The 18,291-nt window shown below is 32.5% G+C and overlaps 2 protein-coding genes across 11 annotated transcripts in view; both read left to right on the top strand.

Annotated features, from left to right (window-relative positions):
* The first annotated feature begins 312 nt into the window (after nt 1-312).
* On the top strand, nt 313-9,720 carry LOC125073797. Of its 2 annotated transcripts, none has more exons than XM_047684849.1 (10): nt 313-455; nt 3,891-4,061; nt 4,750-4,911; nt 5,759-5,929; nt 6,448-6,574; nt 7,178-7,349; nt 7,599-7,725; nt 8,158-8,286; nt 8,745-9,299; nt 9,502-9,720. In XM_047684849.1, the coding sequence occupies exons 1-10, from the start codon at nt 404-406 to the stop codon at nt 9,690-9,692; spliced, it is 1,857 nt and encodes a 618-aa protein (XP_047540805.1). In that variant the 5' UTR covers nt 313-403; the 3' UTR covers nt 9,693-9,720. The 2 variants fall into 2 exon arrangements, with proteins under 2 accessions (XP_047540805.1, XP_047540804.1); XM_047684848.1 differs by having other exon boundaries at nt 9,499-9,720.
* A 2,343-nt stretch (nt 9,721-12,063) lies between these two features.
* Nucleotides 12,064-18,291, top strand: part of LOC125073796 (calcium-dependent secretion activator) — a 66,476-nt gene continuing 60,248 nt past the window's right edge. For all 9 annotated transcript variants that reach the window (XM_047684840.1, XM_047684841.1, XM_047684839.1 and 6 more), the window contains exon 1: nt 12,064-12,189. The gene's annotated coding sequence lies outside the window, so the exon portion shown is untranslated. The remainder of the gene's footprint in view (nt 12,190-18,291) is intronic.

The raw sequence follows: 18,291 nt of genomic DNA, 5'->3' as shown, positions 1-18,291 counted from the left end.
CTCAATTTTTTATGTACCAATTATTATAAGTAATTAGTCAAACAAATTACATTATGTTTTTTTTAAACATTACCCTTAACGCGCCTGATATGTTTTTGACATTAGTTTCGTTTTCATAACATATTATACCTACAGTTTTACCGGTCTATAATTTTAAAGTATTTTTTATAACCTTAAAGTTTAAGCATGCAAACACTGGAAAGGAACAAGAACAAAAATCTACTTTTTAAATGATTTGTCGCATCTGCACTTTTAATAGTCTTCATTCGTGTGTAAAAATTATATTTAGCATTTTTAAAATTGCGTTGCAGTCGAACGTTTTGCTCCCAAATGTAGACATAGCCGGAGAATAAACTATAAATTTTAATAAATATATTATATATGTTATTATTTATTTGTTAAAATGTTTATTCAGTTCGTTTTGTTTTTATATGTTTTTGGATCACTTAACGCTGGTGAGTTTTTTTTACTTTTAATTTAGTTAATTGTTTGGATATTATTATCGTTATAACTAAATCAAACATCAAAATATTCTTTATTCAAATAGGCTCATAAAAACACTTTTGAATCGTCACGTTACAGTGTTGAATTAAATATAAAGCTACCACCGGTTCGGAAAGCATATTCTACCGGGAAGAACCGACAAGCATCTCAGTAGTTACCCTTTTCCACCATTTTAAATATAGAGTATGTCAGTAAAGTATAATAAATTTTTTATCATGAATAGAAATCAATAAATACTAACTCCAAGCTTTTTATAGTATAATCTTTTATTGAGTAACATGCCATTTATCATTTTTTTTTGACATGAGCTTTAATTTTTAATATGTTACCAAGTTAACTTACATAATATTATTTGTTTATGATGTATTGGAATACTAACATAATATATTATACGGTTATGGCATGCTAAGTGAAGCTCGAGTGGGTCTCGTCTATAGTCAACATTAGTGTTTTAAGTGAATTTAGAGACATTTCCATAGACAATATAGCTATTATTGTTTGCCAATATTATGATGTGATTGATTTTAAATAAGATTAAATAGAGAAATTCGTATCGAGGTTGTCTTAATCAATATTTTTTATTCGCTTTAAAGTGCAGTTTAATCGTTATTTCACCGTGCTGTCATGATTTGGGATTGACGCGACGAGTTACTTAGCCTTTACTAGCGATTCGCAATTTATTAATAAAGAAAATAATGTAAATATATTTTACCCTATAGCAATCACAATGTTTTTATTTAGAATTTGATCATGAATTCCTGATATTACCCATTTATAAAATTAGTATAGATTGTGTATTGTACCTTTTTTGTCTTTTTTTTTTATAACGCCTACGTAGCCTAATGTAGATAAATAATTCTGCTTTTATATTGGTCTAGTAGGATTCGATATACCTAATTGTGTCATTACGCGAAAAAACTTTTTGTTGTACAATTTTATCTTTATTCCGCTAACTCAAAAACGTAATTATATATTAAACATTAAAACTAAATAGGAAGTTAATAAAAAGTAATATGAGATTATAATTTGACCACTGTTGTCGGCGGTGCTAGAATTATTTGAAGTGTGCACGGAAAGTCAACTCTATTTGATTGGTCCGCCAGTGCCAACAATTACGAAAAATACGCGAATCTGGCTCGTTTGGACACGTTCACTTCTCATTTATCACCCAACATACTTGTAGTTGTATAACATCTTTCCAATAAAAAAAAATTGTCTTTACCTTTTTATATGTCACCTTAACTGTCATTTTCTCAATTTCTATTAATTGTGTTTGCCTATTCCAATCGAAGTAGGAATAAAGATAAACAAACCTTAGATTTACGTATTTCATGCGATTTGCTAATAACTCAGCTATATTGTGCACTACTAAGAGTTTATGATTAATATATCTTTATTTGTTATACAACACTATTACACTTAACTAATTATATTCACTATAATTATACTTCTAAAATTCCGATTACAGTTTCTTCGACGCTCACTGACGCCATTTTTGCGCAGATCCATAGTGAATATCATAGATTTATCAAGTTCTCGACCAACGATATCGCGTCAATTTGCTGGCAAATGTTGTTTATTTGGCTTCTTTTCTCCTCTTATGGTTGGAATAGAGTATATAGTTAGAGAGAATAGTTGTTAAATGACAGTTTAAGTTATATATATATATAGATAGAGTGTCATAACAAGCGTCTATATATATCTATCTAGAGATCTATTATATATATCTAGACTAATAAATAACCAAAGCATCAAAGCATCGAGTCGATGATCAAGGGTTGAAATTGTTTCCTATTAAATATCTTTTTAATAATACTTAATTAAAAGCTGTTATTAAAACAGGGCTCCTATTATTATTAAGCTTCTTAAAAAGGTTGTAGAGGACCAAGTTATTGTTAATAATTTAACGGTATACAAACTGTCATCTGTCTATCGATAAAAAGTCGCAGTTTCTATAGCGACCCCTTGAACTAATGTCATTCTTATTTCTTACGCCAGCTCAGTAATGATGGTCATTTTAGAATTTTAACTTCTTAAAAATATTGATGGCCTGGTAATATACTGTCTAGTGGCTACTTCTTCTAAACCCTTTTTTTAAATTAATCTATCATAGCATGCCAATAAATAGACCAATGGCACAGGTACTCCATCTGTAAATTTCCTGCTTCATATAAAACATAAATATGAAATAAATATACTTTATCAGCCGGACGCACGCTCTTGACGGTTTGAACGCGTGTCGGACATCCGTCCTGACATAGTGTGGGTGGTACCTTTAATGACCTCGATAATGTGTGAAAAAATGCTTGATTAAGGCACGGGAATTTATATACGAAAACTAACAATAACGGGAATATTAAAAAAAAACAACAATATTTTGTACATGTATATAATTATAGTTTTATAAATAAATAAATAAATAAATATTGGACAACATCACATACATTACTCTGATCCCAATGTAAGTAGCTAAAGCACTTGTGTTATGGAAATCAGAAGTAACGACGGTACCACAAACACCCAGACACAAGACAACATAGAAAACTAATGAATTCTTTCTACATCGACTCGGCCGGGAATCGAACCCGGGACCTCGGAGTGGCGTAACCATGAAAACCGGTGTACACACTACTCGACCACGGAGGTTGTCATTTATAATGACTTACTTTACTAAGAACAAAAAATATATATAAATATAATTTATAATATATTCGATTAAAAATCTTCATGATAATGTTGCATAACATTGCTAATATTTATAAATATAAGTCCTAGAACAAAAATGTACGCGTCATTCGCTTTTGCAGGTTTTTATTAGAGCCATTCCTATTATTTATTAAGGTTACGTACGCTAGACAAAAACATATATTCGTATTATGTTCACAATATGTCTTCAGTCGTATATCTCTTCATACTCTATACACGTATTTACTCATTCTAAGGCTATCCTGCATATATCCCTAAACCAGTAGCGTAGCTATCGGGCTAGGTGGTGCAGTGCACCAGGGCCATGGAGGGGTCCCTCTAACCTAAGCTTTGAAAAGAGCGGGTCAGCCAACTCGTCAGCTCCCGAAGCTAGAAAACCTCGACCCTGCTTACAAGATATATTTTTTCCTATTTATAATTTTGAAGGGCAATATAAGTTAGAGAGGGGTTATCCCCTCTCTAACTAACTAAGGGTCCGAGTGTTATTACAGGCGCAAGAGACATGACTTCTTAGTTTTCAAAGTTGGGCGTATTGGTGATGTAAGGTTGGTTGGTGGGTTGGTTAATATTTCTTACAGCCCCAATGTCCATGGGTAGTGGTGACAATTTACCAAAATGTGTCCATGTGTCAGTTCATTTATCTATGACAAAAAAATAACAATGTTTAATGTTTGTTTCAGATTATTTTAGAAGTACGTGTTCAATTCCTAGGCTCAATCACGGCCGAGTTAAAATACGGCAGCGAGCGAGGCTCGTTCAGTTTATCTGCCTCCAAAACTATGAACTAATTGGTAACAAGTACGCAACGTGTAGGGATGGAGAGTGGGATGTTCCTATTCCTGTGTGTATACGTAAGTTTAAAATGTGTTTATTGAATAACTTCTATGGGTCTGTAGGTTAAAGGCAAAATCTTGTAGATTATCTGTAAATAGTATTAATAGATCGTTGCTTGTTGTAGTTATTTCTGAATCTCTATAGTTCCGGAATCGAATCCTGAGTCAGTTCACTAATTCGGTCAAGAGAACAAGCATTACTTACACACATAAATTATAAATATATATATCTTCATGGCGTCTGATAAAAAAATTATATCTATTATTGAAGACGTACCCTTGCGACGGAATTAGTAATTACATTTTAATTCTGTGCATTTTCTTTATTAAGTTTTTCTTCAAACTGATTTTCAGTTTCTTAATTACAAGATTTTTAGCCTTTATGATATTTGCAAGAGTTATTTGAAGATAACGAAAGCACAATTTGTATAAATATAAATTGAATACATTCATAAATGTTACCTATGTAATCATAACATGTTCGTCCATTTTAGTACCAGAATTTTGACAGGATTTTATAGCAATCTTCACGTAGCATAAGTAGTTAAAGATTAGTAATGCAAGTGACGGTACGAGAGTTAAGTGCAAGAAGTTCCAAACAATTTGGTGATTTAGTAAAAAATACTTACTTAAAATTCATGTGAACACAATGATTTTGAAACAGAATTATTAGGAGATAAATCATTAAATTAAATAAACGTTTAAGGTCCTGGATGCGAAGTACCAAACATAGACAATGGGTTACATATGTCAAACTTTGATGACGCCTGGGTTATATATTTTTGCCTACCCGGTCATAAGCTCGTGGGATCGTCCGTTATCTACTGCGATGGGAGGAGGTGGAATTCAACAGCTCCTACGTGTGTGGGTAAGCCACTTCATTTTTTTTTATATAAGCTCCGAATACTGCTAATATACTCTATAATATTCACAAGTGTCTCACAGATATATTGCATAAAGGTTCCACCACTCAGTGCTCAAATTCGATTTAAGTATTATAACTATCGGGCTTAAAGTTATACTTCTACTTCTAAAGCTCTAGATATGAGGGTAACGGTTCAGCAAAAAGTTAAATCATTAGGTTTTATAGAATCAAGTCGTCTTATTGTTTAAGTATCAAGTATGAAAGTAAGAGCCTGTAATTGTTCTTCTTTGGACTAAGACCTCCACACCATTTAGGGAGAATATTTAAGGCCTAAGCTCGTTTTATGCGGACACGATATTTCATCATCATCATTGACCACGAGATGAATGATAAACACTAATTTATCACATGGAGATTTATGGATCACCACGGTGCTTGAATGTGGTTGTGTTTAAATTTATTTATCCTAACAGAAAGTTGTCAAAAGCTCTAGATATGAAGATTTGTAGTGAAAATATTTTCTCTTTGTGCGTCAGTCACGTAAAAAGTACTGAACGTCGGTCCGAATCGGTATGAGACTGACCAATCGACGCGAAGTCCGTAGATGGTAATAATAAATACACTTTTTGATTTACGTTAATCCTCCACCTTTTTTTATCCAATGCATAGCCAGGTACCAGCTGGACATTTTTAAAATTGTTATGAATATATACTAACCCGTCGTAGAAAGTAAGATACAAATGCAGAAAGCTCAAAGTTATATTCCTAAAAAGGAGAGTTGTGACCTTTACCTACTTTCTTTCAATGATTTACAGAAGAAACCAATAATTTTAATTTTCGAATTATACAGATTCCACAGCCGTAAGCGCACTAAGCTGCGACTTCGAAACTCCTGATATTTGCGGATGGACGCAGAGTGAACTACATGACTTTGATTGGAGGAGATTAAACAAGAAGACTCCTAGCTCTTTCCTAATGACTGGACCTTCGTATGATCATACATATGGACAAGGAGGTTCTGGTACGTTTATAAATACATAAATGTCTTTTCGGATTACTATAAGTGTCATGTAATGAAAAAGAATTCAGTCAGGCTTTGCGACTAATTTAATAAATTTTCCAATGTTTTCATTGTGACTAAATGGAAATTAAACAATTATCAATTTCTATACTACCTAACTATTTTTGTTGTAATCGTTATGCATAATTTGTAATTAATTTAATATTAACAATTATATGTATATTTTAATTGAATTTAACGTAACTTTGTAGTTTTAAATGTTGAAAAATGTAGAATCTGCATTCCGAACCGGTGGTAGCTTCATTTAATATTTTTTAAATGTCGATTCAAAAGTGCTTGTAAAAGCCTATTTCAATAAAGCATATTTTGATTTTCGTAACGCTTATGTTATCAAGCCTTAAGTCCTGTAAAAATTGTTAAAGAGAACTTTGCGTAATTGACTCTTGAATAAAAGTCACTTAAGGAACAATTGTGATATAATTCAGTCGTGGTAGTTATCTTGTAATTTCTTTCAACAGGATACTATATGTATATCGAGAGCACCTCTAGATTAGAAAATGACACTGCGCGTCTTGTGTCGCCAGTTTATGAAAGCGCTCTTTCTAAAAATTCCTGCTTTTCGTTCTTCTATCATATGTACGGGAAGTAAGTATTTTCATTCATAAATTTTAATAAATAATAAAAATTAATACAAGTGTCAAGTTCATTGAATAGACAAATCCAATACTAAAGGAAATAATGTAAATAATTTGAGTTCTTTGAGCTGTAGACCTATTCCATCAGAAAAGACTCGAAATTCTCAGTTCACGATTCTGAAATGTCAGGAAATTATTGGTTGCCTGGAAGAGATCGCTACGTAGCGATAAGGTCGCCAAAATTGTACGCGTCTTTGGATCTATGTTGTATTTATTTATTTTTCTGTGCGGTGTACAATAAAAGTATAAAGTAAGTTAGTAAGGAAATTATACAATATTGACTAAAATAATCATGACATTTGAAGAATACATTAATGAAAATAGCATATAATTTCAAGCCAGATTAAATATTTCACGAATGAGATACGAAGTGAGTTCATATAATATATCGTAGATTTTTTTTTAAAATGTTTTCCATGACGAGAACCAATCAAAATGACAGGCAAACTCGTTTGCTAAGTCACTGCCTGGACGCAGTGTATATGATTTGAATATCTTTTGAGACAGACGTTGTTAGTATCCATTTCTCACTAAAATACTTATTAATTTCTAGCTCAAGTGGTGGTCTTCGTGTTTATCAAAAGCCAGATATTCTTTCACTTCAAACGTTGATTAGCCTTAAGCCAGATGAAAACAAATACATTCTATTCGAAAAGTGGGGAAATTTGGGAAATTTCTGGTTCAGCGCTGTCGTTCCTCTTACGGATTTGGAAACAAATTTTCAGGTAATTATATTTTCATACAATTTCGATTAGTATTTAAAAACGAATATATAAAGCAAATAGACAGTGTTGTATGTTTGTCTTTGTCCCTTTCCATTTAAACATGTCTAAAAATATTTGCAGAAAATCAAAATATGATGGATTCTCCATGTGGTATAGCCAGTCCCAAAGTACAATAAAACCCCTCGTCCAAATTCTTACAAAAATATAACAGACCTCCATTTTATAATGTATTAAATATTTTTCAAACAGATCGTAATCGAAGGCATACGAGGTTCCAGCTTCACGAGCGACATCGCGATCGATGACGTAGCAATACTTCAAGGAGATAATTGTACTATTGCTTCAATGGCGGCCACAACCCCCGCGTCTTTTAGAAGTGGGTGTTGAATATTATTTTTTAATTAATAAACATAAACTAGCATTACCTATTTTCAAGGATTTATTAATATTGCAAATTTGGTCAATACTTTAGCGAAAAACTTTCGTTAAGTGAAGGGGAGACAAAAATCCTATTAAGTTTATTTGTTATTAAATTATTTTATTCTCATTTATAATTCATCTATTATTATCAATGTTATGAGATTTTGTAATATTTCTTATTAACTTTGGTATATTTTATTGTTAGAATTTTTTTTGGATCGTTAATTTCGTTATCATTTCGTGGTGTCGTACGTAATCACAAGACGTCAGATGTTACGCATCATGTGCGAATATTGTAAGGCTACAAAATGTGCAAACAACGCAGACAATTTGGGCTATGAATTATCACTATCGTTTAACAATTTTTTTTTATACTTTACGTTCTCAGGTGATTCCTGTGCCAACCGGTGTTTTTTGAATGACACTTTCCACGCCGTGGGCTGTGGCTGTACCTTCGATTGCTTCATGGAAGATAACTGTTGCTTGGACTTTTTGGAAACCTGTGTATTCCACCCAAGTTAGTTTCTTATTTATTTTTCTTATAACAATTAAAATTATATGCTCAAAAATGTTTCGACTAAGACTAACGATGGTCTTCTATTAATCTTAGAGCAAGTAATATATAGTTCTCAATGTATCTGAAGATTTTAAAATATTTGGATGAATTGAACAAGAGTCTATGGTAAATTATTTGGCTTCTAGCCAAAGTGAAGAGTGTTCGCATAAGTTCGGGTTTAATCAATACGTCTCTTGGTAAACATGTGAAGTTTTAAATCAGGAACCGATTCCATGCATACAAACTTGTTAAAACTAGCTAATTATTCACACAATAATATACGCAATAATAACCTTAAGTTATTAGGATCTCAGTTTTAGGAGCTTCTGTCAGTGCCAAAATAAAAAGATGAGATTATAATTTTTTCGTACTAAAAGTATAGATCGGTATTTTGAATTATTTTTTTAATTTGATTGCAGCACCTATATCTGATGACATGGCGACAGATTTAGGGGATGGTGCACCACAGACTCAGAAACTAATTGCAGCTGTAACAGAAACTACCTCAACTTCAACTAGTACAACATCAACTACCACAACATCAACTACAACCACTACAACCACACCTAAACCTACAACTACTTCTACAACTTCTACAACAACACTAAGAACGCCTACTGCTAGAATAGAGAGGACAACGAGAAGACCAACTACTAGAAGAATAATAACGACAAAACCAACTATGAAAACTACTTCCAGGATGACAACGAGAACGGGAAAGCCGATATTTAAAACTACTACAGCTAAAATGACATCAACTAAGCCTACAACTGCAGCTACCACAACTACTACAACAACTTCAACTACTACAACAACTACAACAACAATTAAGACACCAACTACAAGTTCGGTAGTTAAAAACACTACGTCAGGATTATCGAGTATACCAGAAAATACCAAACCTGTATTTGTTGATAAAGAAAAAAAGAAAACTGTCATCGAATCGAGGAAATTCAAACACGTACAATTGAAAGGTAATTTCATTTATTGAAAAAAAAAACGACTATTAGTTTAAGAAGGACGTCTTTTTGTTTACATTAGAATAATTTACATTATTCCCTTATTCCAATAATAGAGCCAAATTTATTATCTTGATATGCGTGATAGCTACGCTTATCGTTCTTAGCTTTGACAGTATTTATATAAATAATCAAAAAGTACTTTTGTTTTCAGAAGAAGAACACAGCTCAAATGCATGGAAAGTAGTATTAATAATAGTATTCGTAATCGCATTCGTGGCGACGGCGTCGTGGATGGTGGTCGTGCGTTCGGCGCGCGGCCGAGTCGCTCTCGCCAAGTTCCGCGGACATGTGCACTCGAACGACCCAGAAGTGCGATATCTCTCTACAGATGTTGATGACGATTAAATAATATATTAAATAGGATTTTAATTTATGCTTTTGTTTTATTATATACTTCCATATTATTTATATTGGTCTGTTCTATGCAAGTAATTGTTTGGATTCTGGTGTAAGTTGAAATAGTGTTACGAGATGAGGTTAAATGTTAAATTTTGCTTCCACTTGGCGATATCTAATAGGGAGTCGAAACCGAAGAAGGCGTGGTGTAGTTGGGAAGCGTGGATTTGCAGGCCATTTAATACAAACTTCGAAGCATCACTGTTTTTTTTTTCCTGAGATGAGCTGTCACGAAGCACGAGCGGATCATGGTACGGTGCATATGTTAGAACGATTACGCAGCGATGTATCGCGTCAAAAAAGGCTGCTGCAAGGGTTTAAGTGGGTTAAAATCCCACATAACGCATAGTCTTAGTATCTTTTGATGATTTCCTCTATTTCACAAACTAATATCAGATGCAGCTATATTATAGTGTGTAAATTTAACGGAAATTTGAGGCGCATAAGTATGTGTGTATAACACTTGTGCACGTTAAATTTCTCAGCTGCACTCTTTATTTTAAAAATGAAACAGGATTTGAATCCAATACGTCTTGAGTTAATTGGAAGACCAATATTTTTACGTCTTTTCTGAATTATAAAAACAAATAAACAGCCTTCAGCTGAGAATGCCAATCACAGTTCCTTGTCAGAAAGAACCAATTACTTTTTATGGCCCGGCCTAAATCAGGGTAGATCAAGACTGTCTTTCGGCGTTGTTTGATTTCCTTCCAAATTGGCATCATAGTCGTAGTCTTGACGCTTAGAAATACCATAATTATTTAACACCTTATCAAGATTTAAATTGGTTAGAGTTTGGCATTCCACAAGATACCCGGATTGAATGCCTATAATATTTTATTTTTGATTAAAATTGTCACTAACATTTTTCCCTCAAATCGACCTCTTGGTGAACTACTTCATCTTCTGTTATCAATCACCATCTAATTCAAACATCATCGAATCCAGATTTGTGTCAAGACAACCAACAGAAAACACTTTCAAGTGTTCTGTTTTAAAAATAATATTTTTTTTTACTTAATTGCTAGTCAAACTCAAACTCAAACTCAAATTCCTTTATTTAATATAGAAGTATTACACTTTCTTATTGATGGTCAAATTAAACACTACCACTGGTTCGGAAAAAGGAACACCCTGACTTGAGAAGAACCGGCGAAAGAAACTCAGCAATATATAAAACATAAAACAGTGTGTCAGCTGTCAACGCGTCCGTTCCTCGTTCCAAGGGAACCAGTATCAGGCCATCAGTTCTCTTGTCGCCATCATGACTAATCCAGGTAGGAAGAGCCCTTTTTATTGTATCATTTGGAAAACCGTGGCGGAAAAGCCTAGCTAAACTCGTTGGACAAGAAATGCTTCGTAAACCGAACTAATCCCTTACCAAACGGAAAGCTGTGCTTAAAGCACGGTGGTGTTCCAAGTCAGAAACCTATTGGCCTGTAGCTTCGGATGCCTGACCTAAATCCTATCCTGATAAGAGATAACCTATGCAATAATCAATGTTAACCAATACATTTTAGAGTCTGTATTTTACATCTTAGCTTGATTATAATTCGAGTATTCAGTACGGTAATGTTTTTGTACTTTTTAAAAGACACATTAACAACATTGAATATTTTTAATATGTTTTATTTAATTAAAAACTTGAATATAATATAAAAAAGGGTATATTTTGATATTTGAAACGGCTCGGTTATTAATAACAGTAAGACTTAATTTTTTAGATATGGCAACAAGAATTCAAAGCTGGCAACCTTAAACGGAAACGCGGGCTAATACAAAACGGTGACCTCGTTTCTAAACATTACCCCGTTTTTACAATGTCACCCGGTATGGGGGCGAAGTATAGTCTGATCGTCCACTTAATGTAGTGCTACGCAACTCATATACAACGCTACGCTACCGTATGTTACAAGAATAATAAATAGAAAGTTTATAAAGTAAATATTCTATTTTTCATAATTAATTAATAATTAAATTAATCTTAAACATTTACGTTAATAATATTTGCCAGATTTCTTGCTCGCATTTAAGAATATTTTTATTATATTTTTATTTTTATTACGGAAAAAAAGTTTTCTTAGTTTTTCATCGATCCTTTGCGAATATAGCGAAAAAGTAACAAAATGTTGTGAAAATTTTCTAATATATAATGTAAAGAAATATAATGACAAAAGAAATTCATAAAAAAAAAAACATCGCGTGCTATAGCGTTGCATATCGCTGCATAGCAATGGACGGTGCAGTTAAAACCTTATCATACGCCACTATCGACCCGAAGCCATTGTGGGTACATGCGCAGAATATATGCGGACAAAACTGACGTTTCACTGAAACTCAGTAACAAGCTGAAAGTCGTGAACGTGTAAATACAATTGTAAATATCTCGAGATATTGAGAATTATATTGCTATGTCAACGTGTGCCTGTAGAAAATAGAGTCAAAGGTAAGTCAATTTAATTCTAACGTAATTTGTATAATTCGATTTGTGTTTAAAAATAAAATTATTATCACGTGAGGTTTTATGTAAATCATTATCATACTTATAGTTGTTCAGTATTATAACATGCTATTTAGAAAAATATTTTGGAATATTTTATCGATTTAATTTTATTGCATAATCATAAATCATATTTCTTATTTTTTTTTCTTTTTCGGATCTTTAAGAAAGGACCTTTGCCTGAAATAAGTACGAGTTAAAAAGGTTACGCCATGAGTTTTGACAGGCTCGTAGAAATATTATTAGGGATTATTATTATGAAACTCTCATTGCGTAATTGTGTAACCATAATTAATGACACATATTTGGTATCTAGGCAACTAACTATAATATATTTTTTACTTTTTATCTTTTAAATGCATATATGTGGAACGGTAATTGTATAATAGCTATGTCATACTTATTTATAGATAATATAAATTAATTAGAGATAGTTGTACTAAGTTAATAAACATAAGCGAATTATTTAATCAATTTACTTCAATTCAATTTATAGTAACAAATTTATTTTTGTTATTATACGATCAATTTAAATGTATTTATAAATGTTAGGAAATCAATACATCAGTCTGAGAGAACTGATTCTCTCACTGTTATGACGAAATATTTTAGTACAATAATAGGCACTATTTAACTAGATAGTAAAAAAGCATTATATATAATTATTACATAATCATATTATGTAACTATATAATAAATAATTTTTTGCAAGAAAAATGTAATTCAATTATTAAAAAAAAAAGTAGGGTTGCCATTTCATCCATATTTGATTATGCCATTTTATTTCAGTAAGGCAATTTAGCAATGATCTTAGCCAATAAACTCTGTTATGTAAATATAAATCACGTCTTAACATAGGGTCTTAGAGGTCTGTAACGATTCTGACTCACGTTTAAAATCATAACTGAACAATATAACGAAATAAGATGGTGCTCTTTAAAAATGATGCTGCATCTTAAAACAGACATAAGTACATTGGCGTTTAATTTTTAAATAATTTTAAGCAAATAAAAATATACAATTGAGTTTAACAAGAGCGCTTAGTCTGTGGTAAATTGATGAAAAAAAAAACAAGTATTAATTTAAAAACTCGACGTGAATGAAAATTGTCAATTTATTCAAATTTAATATGAAAATAAAATTTATCAAGTACTTAAAAAGGATTAACTGGTTGGAGTTTAAATATAATTTATTACTTAGATACGACATCCGTCCGAATGAAGTCGCACAATTGTTAATTTAATAACGTTAAGCGAAATACGCGTTGGATAGCGACGCTCGCTGTTACTGCATTTTCAATTACATAACCGATGCACTTGGACAATATGAGTATGTTCCGTTGTCATTTGATAATTGATAAAATAACGGAAATAACGCCTTTTAATTATTATTTTTTGCACGGGTGCAATGTGGGTTATCCCTTAGAGATAGACATATACCATCGTGAATACTGTAGTACATTATTTTGATCTATCTCGTAGAGTTCGGCCAGCGTTTGCAATTTAAGCGCAAAAAATGTGTTACGACATCACATTAGAAACCTCTAAAATTATCAGTGTTTCTCAGCTATATAATGCATGTGTTATACATATAAACCTTCCTCTCGAATCACTCTATCAATAAAAAAACCGCATCAAAATCCGTTGCGTAGTTTTTAAGATCTAAGCATACACAGAGACAGACAGCGGGAAGCGACTTTGTTTTATACTATGTAATGATAACATAATTCAATGTCTAATACAATTTGTGAAATTAAAATAACAATAATAAGAAATAAGAAACAAAACAAATTACTATTATTAAGGACCTCTCTGCAGAGTAAAGACCTCCCCCATTTTGCTCCACTTAATTCTATCTATTGCTATCCATTCAGTTATCACCCACTGTTTGCAGTATTTCGTTGGGCCACCTCCCCGCTGGTCTACTTCTTTTTCCTGAAGGCCCCTCCCAAATGGTTATCTTATTTGATCATCTATCATTCATTTCATTCTTTCATACGTGTAACGTGACCAGCCCATTTCCATTTTAGTTTTTTACAGTATTGCAGCATTTATAATTTTAGTTAAATTTTGTCGCTTAAACTGGGGACAATTCTACTAAAATAATTTAACGGTTATGGTACGTTCAGCAAAAATAATCTTAGCTTAATCGTAGCTGGGAGGCAATTCTAAAGGACATAGGCTAATTTTTTGTCTCACACCTCGCGAGAACCCCGTGAAAAAAAGCGAGTCAAGCCACGAGTGACAACTATTTTTTAATAAGCCGTTTCCCTTTAGAGTTAATAGTATATTTGTCAAGCTATTGACTATTTACCAGCTTTTACTATATGACTATTGCGGTTAAGCAAATAACTTTTATCCTAATACGTTATTTAAACCTATACATATATAATGGTTTTCTTTAAACTACTGAACGAATCACTATGAGACTAAGACCAGTCGACGTGGATATCCGTAAATTATTATAGGCTATAAATTTATTGAATTCCGTTGATCCTGCCTCTCATTCTTCACTGGATTTTAAACTTTATTTATAAAACAATTAAATTGACGACCTCCGTGGTCGAGTAGTGTGTACACCGATTTTCATGGGTACGCCCTCCGAGATCCCGGATTCGATTCCCGGCCGAGTCGATGTAGAAAAAGTTCATTAGTTTTCTATGCTGTCTTGGATCTGGGTGTAAATGGTGCCGTCGTTACTTCTGATTTTCCATAAAACAAGTGCTTTAGCTACTTAAATTGGGATCATGGGAGTAATGTATATGATGTTGTCCAATATTTATTATTTATTAAATTGGTTTTCGTTTACAAAATTTATAAATAGTCCCGATTTCTGTAAGTAGAATCAATTTAACTAATTAATAGCATTATTTTTATAATAAATGTAAATTTAACACAGCACGTTGTAAAAAATCGATTTTGTGTTCTAAAGCGCTTTGAAATTAATAACAGCATCGCATGCGAAGTGGACTTGCGTGATAAATACGTAGAACGCAACAAAACTATATCACTCAAATAACAAACGAACATGAACATTATATTTTTCTAAAAGGTTCTATTACATAATTGCTAGCCCCCGGGACTCGGGTAAATGATTTGTTCATTTATGAAATTGATTCAAGTTCGAATATATTCAGCCCAATCAGTTACCCTCGTGTGTCGTCATCCTTATTTGCTGTTAGGCATGGACGAAATTATTTCCAGTACGGACGATGAAACCAATCTTGCAGTACCTTGTCCGTTAGCTTCATCGGTATTGCGTGTCGTCGTTGCCACGGCGAAACACGCATTAAATTTTTTCTATACCTTCAGATGCGGTATTAAAGATAAATCGAACGGTAGAGAAACTAATGAATTACTAGTTTTTAAAATAAATGCTGTAATTATGATGATAAGTGGTCATCACCGCCCTTAGAAATTGGCGCTGTAAGATATTTAATTCACCAACAACTGCTCTGTGTGTCCTGTACTGGCTCACCTTTCAAACTGGAATACATCCTTTGCTGTTTGCCACGCTTGCGCATATATATATATATATATATATATATATATATATATATATATAAATTAAATTTAAAGTAAATTTGAATTTAGAATACAAGAACCTCAAAACTGCAAAAATAATAATTCGGGAACCTTTTTTCCAACCCAAAATCTTTATATTTAATCAAAATAAAAACATAATTACTATACATACTAGTAATTAATGAAAAATGTGTTCACCGATTTGGAGGCAATTTGTTAATGACTAATACAAGATAATCTCACGCTCATCCGGCGATACATTTTAGCTGAGCCTGCTTTAAAAACAATTCTTCGTAACTGTTACGATTATCTATGTAAGATTTATATTCTAGATTAATCTGAAACTCAGGGATAAGGGGTATTTTTTATGCTTTAGATGGTAAAAGGGCAGGATGCTCATCTCTTGGAAAGTCCACCGCCCATGGACATCTGCAACACTTGGGTTATAGATGTCCAAGGACGGATGGAATATATTTTTACAAAAAAAACATCATCAAAACGTATAATAACTATATTGTATGGAGTTTGTCTCTTTCTCTAAACCGTTTTATGGTTTAATATTAATATCTTCATTAATAAAATAACACGTAACATGAGTTTACAAAAAGAAAAATCTTAACACAACTTCGATAAATATTCGGAGCTGAACCATTTAACATAACAAAACAATACAGGCTTCTTCAAAAAATTCGTTGTACATGGTCAGCGGTTGAAAAAATGTAAAAATCATAAGAAAAAAATTGAGACGTGCGTCACCCGTGACGTAGGCACCCCCTGCATCCTGGATTAAGACCTGATAGAAATAAAACTTTTATAACTATATATATAAACGCACAAAGACAATAGATCAGTACTTTTTCTTCGCTGTGTCTCAAACGATTTTCTTTCTTTTTGTAGCTATTGACGAGCCTTAGTTTCTTATCAAATAAAAGAAGAACAGAAATGTTCGAAACAAACAAATGCATATCTGTAATAATTATAGTTGAATTTCAACATGTGCGACCATTATTAATGTTGAAAAAAACCTACTCTTAAACAAAGTCGGTACAATAAGTCTTTGAGGAGATTAAGCGAGCCATGAAGACGCAATGCGATTACTATACAGGTCCTAGCGAAGAATTCAATCCGATTACCAAGCCAAGTTGGTGTACGTTAAGTTATTTTTTTTAACACAAAACATGTGGAAAATAATAATAAACTAAGTAATACCGACATCGGAAATTAGGTTAACCGATTACCAAGCATGTACGTAAAGTTATACAATATTTCCAAATATTAAAAAATGTGGGAATTAGTATAAAACTAAATATTTTGTCAGAAATCGGATGATTCAACGTAAAGCATCTATAAAAGACCTCTCTGCCTTTGTCGATACGTTTTGGAGTTTATTCCATCACCACCATCAGAAATAAATCTCGAATGTCGAATTGGTCCTGGTGTCAAAACCCCAGATCGGGCTGTTTAAAAGTTTCTGACCTTTTCTGTCGCAAAAATCTCATTAACAACCTGGAGGCTGGAAGTTGGATGGCTTGCTTACTAGGAAGGTCGGCTTTCCGAAGTACGTAAACCGGTTGGTCCCAGGCTTGAACTCTTTCCTTTGAATATAGAGTGCATCTGTGGTTGCACACATACTTGTCTTTACCGATTGTGGGCTTAATTGCGGGTTAGCATCGCTGTCCTTAATTTCCGTTGAAAATTCATCAAGACAGTTTACATAAACTTGCATGTGTTAGATGAATCTCTGCCACAAATATTTTCAACATTCACCACTAGACCAGTGTTGTGGAATAAGTTTGAAACTTTTTTCTTAAGAGATCGGAAGACGTTTGCCCTTATTTCACTTTACGTAAAAACTTTTAGTTAAGCGTTATATCACAGATAAGCAAGAATACTTGCAACATTTTCACTCGAAAAGTTACGAAACTTTTTATAGCAGCTATAACAATTTCGTTAGCAAATTTATTCTTAAAATCATTTTTGTTTGTGTATTACTGTTAACGTTATTTATTAGAAGATCAACTTTATACAATTGACTATTATTCATTTAGATTTAAAAAAAAATCAATTGTATCATATCTTACAACTGAATTTTAAATTAGCTTTACCAATTGAATTGAATTTGGCACGCGCTCTGAGCTATTGAAAATTCAATCTTGAACTAGTGTTGAGTTATTGCAGTGCATGTATTTAATAAAAGCTTGTTTTTAAATGTTTTATATTGATGTGTAATATCTATTGACGTGCCTTGGCGACTGACGACTCGTAAGCCGTGACATCTAACGGCAAGACGCTTTTTTAATTCACGCAGTGCGTACGTCGTAATATATTATTATTATAATAATAAATTTTATCAATTTATCTGTATGATTAGTTACAAAATATACGATATGCTTATTATACTTTATTAAAAGACCCCAAAGCTACTTAACATTTTTCAAAAAACTTATGAGTTTATTATCTGTGTTCTTTTATCAAATTTAAAAATTGCGACGTCGATCCTGTCAGCTGTCAAACATTGAAATTG

This window comes from Vanessa atalanta, chromosome 25, assembly GCF_905147765.1.
Source record: "Vanessa atalanta chromosome 25, ilVanAtal1.2, whole genome shotgun sequence".
Taxonomy (NCBI): domain Eukaryota; kingdom Metazoa; phylum Arthropoda; class Insecta; order Lepidoptera; family Nymphalidae; genus Vanessa; species Vanessa atalanta.
Note: the sequence above shows the minus strand (reverse complement) of the source record. Positions and strands in the feature narration are given on the sequence as shown.

Excerpts from the sequence above, each read along its gene's own strand:
- LOC125073797 (XM_047684848.1), top strand. The coding sequence starts at position 404 with ATGTTTATTCAGTTCGTTTTGTTTTTATATGTTTTTGGATCACTTAAC. Across the intron at positions 456-3,890 it reads TTTTGGATCACTTAACGCTG|ATTATTTTAGAAGTACGTGT; the intron begins GTGAGTTTTTTT and ends TGTTTGTTTCAG. Across the intron at positions 4,912-5,758 it reads AACAGCTCCTACGTGTGTGG|ATTCCACAGCCGTAAGCGCA; the intron begins GTAAGCCACTTC and ends CGAATTATACAG.